General features: G+C 35.3%; 1 protein-coding gene across 1 annotated transcript in view; it reads left to right on the top strand.

Moving 5' to 3' along the window:
- The window catches only part of EXOC1 (exocyst complex component 1), a gene marked incomplete at its 3' end in the record, with an annotated part of 24,193 nt that extends 14,763 nt beyond the window's left edge, over window positions 1-9,430 (top strand). Inside the window, exons 11-17 of the mRNA XM_009578559.1 lie at window positions 1,211-1,255; window positions 2,426-2,589; window positions 4,305-4,415; window positions 4,891-4,967; window positions 5,521-5,749; window positions 6,919-7,102; window positions 9,231-9,430. Coding sequence (XP_009576854.1) covers window positions 1,211-1,255; window positions 2,426-2,589; window positions 4,305-4,415; window positions 4,891-4,967; window positions 5,521-5,749; window positions 6,919-7,102; window positions 9,231-9,430 — 1,010 coding nt within the window. The remainder of the gene's footprint in view (window positions 1-1,210; window positions 1,256-2,425; window positions 2,590-4,304; window positions 4,416-4,890; window positions 4,968-5,520; window positions 5,750-6,918; window positions 7,103-9,230) is intronic.
- Window positions 9,431-10,008: the final 578 nt, after the last annotated feature.

Consider the following 10,008-nt stretch of genomic DNA (forward strand, 5'->3'; position numbering starts at 1 on the left):
AAAGAGTGCTACTACTGTCATATGTTTATATGATGTGGCTTCTCCAAAGCCACTATGGCTCCCGGGTTGTCCAGGGCCTGATCTTTGCCTGTAGTTCTTCTGTAATATAGTCCCGTGTGTTTGGAAATTGAGGATAATGAAGAAGTGGGACCAATGTGTCAGATACATATACCAAATATATCAGGCCTAAACCTTTTTATTCAAAAACTGCCAAAATCCCCAAGATCTAAAAACTAGGCTGGAATTAAATTTGAGTTTGACATTATAAATGTCAGTAGTATTGCCTACTTGAGAACATCTGGTATTTAAGACATGTTTGTGGCATTTAGAAGTATTTACTCATTCTATTACAGTAGGTTCTGCTTGCCTGCTCCATTTTGGGGGGCTTGTAGCATCCATCCTCATCAAGGTCTTCTTAATACCACATACTGCTTTTAGTGTATGTATGCAAATGCCTTTTACTGGTTAGGGATTCTCTGTTTACTACAAATGCCCACTTACTCTAAATTTCATATTGAAGTCCACTTGAGTAAGCTGTTTTATTTTGCAAAAACCAGGAAAAATAAAAAAACACCTTGTAAATTTTACTATATATTTATTGTTTTCATCCTCTCCGAATTTGCAGTCATCAATTTTTGGTGCAGCATGAATACAAAAGATGTATTCTCTATGTAAACATCCTGATTTGCGAACAACAGAAAAGGTTAGCCAGTCTTACTGTTGATATGAATGATTTTGCAGTATTGGTGTGTGTTTTTTAAATTGAAGAGGTGGACAATATCTCTGACTCAGTACAAAATTACATAAATACATTTTAATTTCTTCACATCTATTATTGATATGATGATTGATCCTGGAAACTGAGTCTTTTGCAATATTAACTCTGACAAATACAACTCTTAATTTAATGGACTTCTCGATTTGGAAGAACTTAAATACACGTTACCAAAAATGTTCTTTGAACACACTTTATAAGAAAAAGTAAAGTTTAATACCTAGAAACTTACTCTGTTTTCCATGTAGCTTAGATACTGAATTTCTAGAATAGTACCTCTCCAACTAAATGTGTTTGCAATGTAGTTACTTGCTGCTTATAGTTCTCCGCATGTTTCTTTCCAGTTAGAGCTTAACTTGCATCTTGTGCATGGTTTGTGCAAACTGCATTTTAACTTGTCTTTGTCTTTGATGCTTGCAACCTAATCCATCCCAGCTACACTGCCTCGAAAAGAAAGTGCTGTCAAACAGGAAACTGAGAGTGAGTATAACTAGTTGCATTAGTTGGTATTGTCAATGCATGTGTGTCAATGTAAAGATGTAGTGCTGCATCATGGAAAAATGACCTAACACTGAAGCATTCCGTTCAGAATGAAATAAGCATTAGCAGAATCATTGTTTTTGCAAGGCGAAAATGAAGCACGGCTAAAATGGCCCAACATAGAAGTTGAGAAGGTTTGCAGGTAAAGGCAATATCTTTTGGTTTTCCCATGCTACTAGTTGATCTAAAAAATATGTTTGTGCCTGAGAGCTTGTCGTAGATTTCCAACTCTTCCAGTAGGTTGAGGTAAAAACTTTTACTAGATCTACAGATTTTGTCTTGTTTGTGTCCCTAGATTAGATACCGACATAGCAGTTAAATGAAACTTGTAGGATTGCTTTTAAGTTTCTTTGTGGTTGAGATGTGAGAAGTTTACATGGGGGTCAAATATTGACGATTTCTTGGTCTTTTTTGTTAACTGGCTTTCTCCACCGTGTCCCAACACATCTGAAAATTTTGGAAAAAATGAAAGTAAAAAGATACGCTCCTCACTGAGGAGAAGGCCCCACAATATCAGGAAGAAATGTCTGAATGTTAATTATGACCAAAAGGAGAGGGGAGCATTAGTAGTAGAGTTACTATAGGATTGTAGATCCAGCAAAATAGCTGGAGCAAACCATGTAGACAAAAGGATGTTAACAGCAGAAGGATCAAGTTCCAGATGAAAAAGTGCCTGTGTGTTTATAAAGCTTTTTAATTTTTTTCCCTTTTATGGACTAATTCTTCTGCTTGTGGCAGCCTTTGCCCAAAGTACATTCACAAAGATCATAACTGGTCTTTGCTTCCAAGCTTTCAAGGAGAATATCTATGCCAGTGTTCCTATATTTCAAGGTTTTGTTCCTTTTATACCTTTTTCCATACTTTACAATGAGGGCTTATATAGCTACATTGTACTTTGAAATCTGCTGAAGTATTTCAGTTACCTTGTAATGAGGAAAAAAATGTGTTCATAGCAAAAGCATTTGCAGCTTAGACAAAAAATTGAGTTGTTTGATTTTAGTGTAGGACTACTAGCAACTCTTGATCTCATACGTTCTGTAATGAACCTGTTCTTCTTGAGTATTTTATTCTGCCTTTGCTTCCCTCCTTCATAGTGTCTTTATTTCACAGGTCTTCATGGAAGTTCTGGAAAATTGACTGGGTCTACTTCTAGCCTAAATAAACTCTCTGTTCAGAGTTCGGGAAACCGTAGGTCTCAGTCATCCTCACTGTTGGATATGGGAAACATGTCTGCCTCTGACCTTGATGTGGCCGATAGAACAAAATTTGATAAGGTAAAGCCAAAATGTTGCATAGGATTCCTGCTTAGTTTTGTTCTAGAGGTGTCTTGCATATCCTTCTTGTATAGTTTAAAGAGCTGTGCTGTTTAAATCTTAAATATGCCGATTTCAAATTCTGTATGCACCACACATCTAACAAAGGCAGTTTCTAAGAAATATGTAGATCAGAGTGTTATTCTCTGATTGTAAGATTCCATTTAGTTCCTTTATATGCTTAGTGTGATCTGTAAACAATATCAAGCAGAAAAAATGGTCTATTAAGTTTAAGCCCAATATGCATGTTTAAGCAAATAGGAATTGAACTGATGGATTCTTCAACTGATTTTTTTTTTTTCCTCAATGCAAATGTTCATGTGTTTCATTTTGCCAGTGTGTAAGCAAAAGTGAAAGATACGAAAGCATAATCTTATTTTAGCCAGGACTTGAGCATGGCCCTAAAATTTTATTCATACTAATTTCACATCAAAGTTATCATCAGTTTTCAGCTTTAACCAATGGCACTAAGTTGTTATTGGAGTGTTCTCAGCATCTGTTTAAAAACCTGCTGTCCTCAGCATCTGTTTTGTTTTGTTTTCCTGAACCTTTAAAAGTGACAGTACTCCTCACTTCTTGTGGAATTAACTCCTCAGTACTGTGGAGGGAAAAGGAGCTGTTATCAGAGTGAGAGAGAAAAATAATTTTCTTACTCTCTATTGCATTATTTGATGGAGATGAGTATTTTTCTTCTGGCTTCTTCAAATCTTTGCTCAGTCTTTTTCTGGAAGGAAATACTATATGCCTGAAACAGTTATTACACACCTGCAGCAGCAACTTGTCTAGAATTAAAATGATAGCTTTTTAAAACAATTTTATACAAGTATTGTGCTAATTTTTTTCAACTTCTGACTTTTCTCTCACACCCACTGGGGACATGTGAGTGTGACTAATATATGCTGACCTAGTAGGTTTTTTCAATTTTTTTTTCTAGGGGAATTTTCAATAGTATGGATTTACTATGTGGCTAGATTGGTTTCATTTATATAAATTATTGCATGTCTTAATCCTTAAATACTTGCGGAGAAAATTTGTGTTGTGTAAAGATGATAGATTAGAAGTATGTCTAACACCTGACTTAAAATTTCAGTAGTTTGTATTAATAAAATTAAATTATTTTAATGAATTATTGCCAAAATAGTTTCATTTTAGATTAAATCTAAAAATTATGATGAATACTTCTATTTCAGTACAAAACCTGCTGTTGGTTTCTGTGGCAGCTATGTAGAAACTTTTTCTACAGAGCAGTTATCTTCTACATACGCAGTTTACCTGTTTGTCTTCCCTGAGGCTTTTAATTTTGTCTTTTTCCTCTCAGCAACCCAGGCAGAAAAGAGGGTGGCAGAACCCATGACTTACTATTAAAATGCAAATGTTTTCTTTATAGCACAAAAGTCCTTCCTTAGGCTGTGACTAGAAAACTTCTAGTTGTGGAAAAACATACTGTTCTTTTCTTCCCAATGTTACATGGATGAGAAGGGACTATGTTGAAGATGCACGTATCACTTTTAAAGATACAAGTACCAGCTGTTGCCATTTCTGTTAGGTAGAAATAAGCCTTCTAAAGATTACTGAAGATAGAAAGTATAAAATCCTATGCAACAAACACCTTAAAATTAGTATTACTAACTGTTCCTAGTATTTGGTGTGTTGATAAAATATTTGGCTTTCTTTAGATTTTCGAGCAAGTATTAAGTGAACTAGAGCCTTTGTGTCTGGCAGAACAGGACTTCATAAGTAAATTTTTCAAACTACAGCAACATCAGAGCATCTCAGGAACAACAACGGTATGACTCTTAATTCTGTCACTGAAGTAAAAAATATTGAACAGGCCTCATAAAAGACCTGTTTAAAAGATAACTTCTGAATTTATCTGGCAGTTATGTGATCCAGGTGATCAGTAATTTGTTTTTCTCCATTAGCTGGCAGAATCTTTATTTTTGGCTGACCAATACAAAATCTATTAAAGAAGGACTGACATGTTTCTTTTGCCATGGCTTTGTTTCCTCATAAGATCACAATAAACCCTTCATCGTGCTATGTAGGCAGGCAGGGGGGAGTAATTGTGGAAAGTGGTGTATTCTGGGGAACGTGACCAGAAAACTGCCAGCACCTTGCAAACCACTGTATTTGCTACTTAGAGGCGGGGGAGCGGGGGGAAAGCTGCTAATTATGTTGGTATTGTCAGATATACTTATCACTTAAATATAGAATTGGAGACAAGCTTTCAGCTTCCTGTATATACATTCCTTGTTCTTACAGAATGAAGCGGAGGAAATGGATGGAGGAACTTTATCTCGTTCATACACTTCTGGTGTTCCACAAACAATATCATCTGAGTATGTGCTGCTGTTGTATATTATTGATACTTAAGCCTACATGTGAATTTATTTGGCATATAAAACTTTTTTCTCTATAATCAGAAATTGTTCCCTTTTAGTGAAAATGAATAGTGAATTCTTAATTTGTACCTAGACACTGAATGTGTCAGTAAATATAAAAAAATTTGTATATAGGATAGGATGGATGTTTCTGTCTATAGCAGTATAAAAAAGGATGCTTAAGTCTCTAATAGTTTGCAAAGTGAAACTAGGCGCTGTAATATATAAAATATGCTTTGGAAAATATGCTTAGCAAAGTTCTGAATTTGAGTGCATGGCAGCTTCCACACAGAAAATACTTTTGGGAATATTTTATACCTGTGACTATTGATTTCTACTGTGTGGCATTGGCATTTCTTCCCTTAGCAACATTCTGAAAATCGTGAGACTTGCTGAATGCAAATGAGACTACTATATCCAATAAATTTGTCCTAAAAGTGTTATCAAAGAACATGTAAAATAGCCTAGTAAACTGTCAGAGTAATATTTTTATCTTATGCATTTTTAATAGGAAGGACATGATCCGACAAATGATGACAAAAATATTTCGTTGTATTGAACCTGAGCTGAATAATCTTATAGCACTGGGGGACAAGATTGATAGCTTTAATTCCCTTTATATGTTAGTTAAGATGAGTCATCATGTATGGACAGCACAAAATGTGGACCCAGCTTCCTTTCTCAGCACAACACTTGGAAATGTCTTGGTGACTGTCAAAAGGAACTTTGATAAATGCATTGTAAGTTCTTTAGTTATTCTGATTAACTATAATATAGGAAGCCCACTGCTACCCAGTTTGATTTTGCATTTCTTCATAGTTAAATTTTTGCTTTTAATTTGAAGTGAAAATGAGTAACTTTATTGCCCTTCTACTGGCCAAACCTTCAAAATAGATAAACTAATTGGTGGTTATGTTTGTTTTTCCTCTCCATTCCCGTTTTCTTCAATAATTAGCTATTTGTAAGAAATATGACCACTCTCTCACTGCTGTGAGCTAGCTGCCATTTTTAGTTGTTTGTTTAAACTTGTACTCCTACTGAAATTACTGAAGTCAGTCAAGTAAACTATAGCTCTCTGCCTTTTTTACTTACCACAGCAAAACCTCATGGACCCCCCCCTCGAGGGTTTTGCTTTTCCCCTTTAAGCACAATATACCAAACAGACATCTCTTCCATGTGTTCAGTTATTTCTATCTTCTATCTAAGAAAAACTTGGTTTAGATAAAATGGCAAATCTTTTGGCAGTAGGAGAGGCAGCTTCTACTGTCAGAAACTTCCTTTTGCTAATACAATATGACCATTATATGAAATAATGGCAAGTTTAGTGAACACATAGTTGCTGGTATAATTTTTTTTTATTGTCATAAATGTAATTTGACTCTAGGCCAACATAATAAGACTGACCATTCTTGATCAGTTTAATGCTTAAAATATTTTGAAGCTGATTTTTTTTTTTTTTTTTTGGATTATACTCAGAAATAAAATTTCAGTAGAATATTAAAGAAACTTCCTGTAGCAAAAGGAATTGTTAGCTTGGCTGAATCAGAAAAGCAAATTTCCTTGTTAGACTATAGAACAAAAAATGTTAATTGCTTCTGGTGGATAAGTTTTTGGGTGTTTTTCTTATTTTTTTTTTCTTAATACTAAGTAAGTAAACAAAGAATAAAAGCTGGAAGATTTTACATGCCCATCTTCCTTTTTTCTTTCCGATTATTTTATTTCTTAAGAAATTTTTGAGGGTAGAAAGGAAGACTAAGTAGATATAATAATTGAAAGATAAAATTATTTCCATGTTTGAATAAATGTCAGTTTTTTCGGTATGTCTGCATTTTTCTTTTCTTTTACTAGCTGTTACATGATCTGGAGTCATATATCAGAGGCTAACATCTGTTCCTCTTTTAAATTTAAGAGTAACCAAATGAAGCAGATGGACGAAGTAAAAATCTCAAAGAAGAGTAAAGTTGGGATCCTTCCATTTGTTGCTGAATTTGAAGAGTTTGCAGCCCTCGCTGAATCAATTTTCAAAAATGCAGAACGACGAGGAGATCTAGATAAAGCCTACATAAAACTTATTCGAGCTGTTTTTGTCAGTGGTAGGTCTTCTGAAGTTGTCATAGTTACTAAAATGATTGCTTCCTCGTATTTATATATAATTTTGCTCCAACTAACATGATTTTTTTTTTTTTTAAGACACTCTATTGCAAGCCACATGCCTGATACTGTGCTGAAATTTTAGTTATCTCTGTTACTGGTAGAAAAGCAACTGTAAACCTTTTGATTGTAATACACTTTTTCAGAGCAAACTGTAGATATTTCCTTTTGTACATACCTGTAAAGTAAATTTCAGTTATGACAGAGGGAAGTGGTTAAGACTCTGAAGGGAGAGAGGAGATGACAGCAACATGACATGCTCAATCTGAAGTGGTTTCCTGTCTTTTCTCCCCCAGTGTAGCTTAAACGAGGAGATGAATCTGGATGGGATCCCTTGCATTTGACCCCAATACTGTTTCTCTTCACAGCCCTGTCTAAAATAAATCACTTGAGTTCTGGCTATGAATTTGACCCTTTCTAAGCAGATTAGGTCCTTTGTGTCCTAGCGTGACACAGCAGAATGTCTCTCGAGTCCTCCCTATTTTCCCAGCTATAGTCTGGAAAAACAGCAGCAACACCCTTGTTCTACTGGTTTTATTTAACACTAACAAAACAAAACAAAACAAAAAGCGGGGGAGATCTGGAAGACAATGAACTCTGGAAAAATTGTCCTTCTTTTAAAATAGGGGATACGGATGGATGGACCTCTCTGTGCTGATTTACCTGCAAATTTTCAAACAACTCCACGTATAGTAATTCCCAACCACTGAGACTTTTAGGGGATGATTGAGCAAGAGGAGACAGTAGAAGCAATAAAGCTAGTTTGAGGAAATTATAGCATAGTGGTTCTGAACATAGTAGGAAATCGTGAAGAGACATTAATTCATAGTACAGCAGACCAGAGTCTATATGTAGTCAGCAGGAGCATCCCAGCTGATAGGACAGTAAATTTTGAAAATGTTTTTTATTTGATTGCACCCAACTTTTCTGTCCTTAAGAATTCACTGTTCAAGTGATAAAACTAAGCAAACACCTATCGACAGGCAAAACCGTACAATGATAAAATAGCTACTGTAAGAAGAATTTAGAAAAGCATGTTTTAAAAGGGGTTCAAAATGATGCCAGTCAAACACCGAAGAAGAAACAAAATCTGTTTCAGACAAGAACAGAGCAAACTTAAAGAACAAAGAATCATGATGGAGGAGGATAAGGGATAGAAGTAAAGAATGACGATGAAACAAAGTCAAAATTGTGTACAAAATCAGTGCAAGCAATGTGTTTAATGCAGTAGGATATTTAATTTACAAGTAATGTTTGAAACAGGTGAGAAAGGTATAGTACTTCAGGTAGAATTGCGGGGGGCGGTTAGAAAATTATATGGGAAGAACAAAATTGGCAGTAGCAGGATTTTCCTAGTTGGCAATTCAGTGTTATGACTGAAATGAATTTGTGATCTTTATTGATACTCTGGTGCCCAGGATCACTTTCATGGTGGGCACCCTGGTAGTCTCAGCAAAATGATTAATGGATTAACAGGCATAGAGATTTAATTGTGCTCTTTGTTGAAGCCATCCTCTTTCAGCCTGCTTTTAGGTGCAATAAGGGAGTGATGCGTGGAATTTCTTTTGTCTGCCTTGGATTTTTTTTGGGGGGGGATGAAAGTAAGAGACCTATATGCAAGATTATCCATTTTTATTATTAAATTTGGGGATTGACAGTAACTTTGACCATAAAACTAATAAGCTAAGCAAAAACTGAGAGACTGGGAAGTACATTTTAAAAACCCACCACCTTATTGAAGACTTTTGTTCTAGCAAAGAGGGGAATGAGACTTTTCTTAGATAGTTCTGTCATGTGAAATTTATTAGGGAAAATGAAAGCATGCTTGTAAGCCTCCACAGAATGTGGGTTGTTTCTCACTTACGTAAATGACCATATGTAGTCACTATTTTGTATCTTTTTGTAAGTGACTTTTTGGCATACAAATTTCATGGTCTTAGAGCCTGTACATATCTGTTACTTCTTACGTTACAAAATTCCTTTTCTGACAGTATTATGGTTATTGGTTACGTTTTTCTGAATTTGGTTGTCCTTTGGCATTTTAAGTCTTTTGCTTCCTTTTTCTTTCAGTTGAGAAAGTAGCTAATGAAAGCCAGAAAACACCCAGAGATGTGGTCATGATGGAGAACTTCCATCATATTTTTGCAACACTTTCTCGCTTGAAAATTTCTTGTCTTGAGGCTGAGAAAAAAGAAGCCAAACAGAAATACACTGATCATCTTCAGTCTTATGTAATCTACTCACTCGGACAGCCTCTCGAGAAATTAAATGTAAGTATATTTGAGCTTATATACATTTAAATGTTACAGAGTAGTCTTTCTCAAGCGTTCAGTTTGCACTATCTGATCTCTTTGTCACTGTGTCTATCAGAATCTCTATTTTATTATTTTAGACTCAGGCATGCCTGACAAGAGTACTCTACTCATGAGGGTTACAGTCTTGGATGAAAAAAAAAAAACCAAACAAATTTTTCATGGCAATGAATAGTACTGACTAAACATCAGTTGTGTCTTAAGCGAATGGTTTTGAGGAAGGAAAAAGCGAGGGGAAAAGTAATCAGGAGCTTTGGGATAAATTTCCCCACCTCAACTGCAGAGAAAATTACTGTAGTTTCTGAACTGTTGAACAATAAGAAAAGTTTTAGGAAAGTTCTGTCCGAAGTTGAGCTAAGTGTTAAACTGAATGCTGATGTAGGTTCATACTCAGAAGAAGGGGCAGGCAACTCAGGAGGACTACGAGGATGTCATGAGGTTATGCAGGGAGAAAAACAGAAGGGCCAAAGCCCAATTAGAACTTAATCTGGCTACTGCCATAAAAGACAATAAAAAATGTTTCTATAAATACATTA

This window comes from Fulmarus glacialis, unplaced genomic scaffold (genome assembly GCF_000690835.1).
Source record: "Fulmarus glacialis isolate BGI_N327 unplaced genomic scaffold, ASM69083v1 scaffold43405, whole genome shotgun sequence".
NCBI lineage: Eukaryota > Metazoa > Chordata > Aves > Procellariiformes > Procellariidae > Fulmarus > Fulmarus glacialis.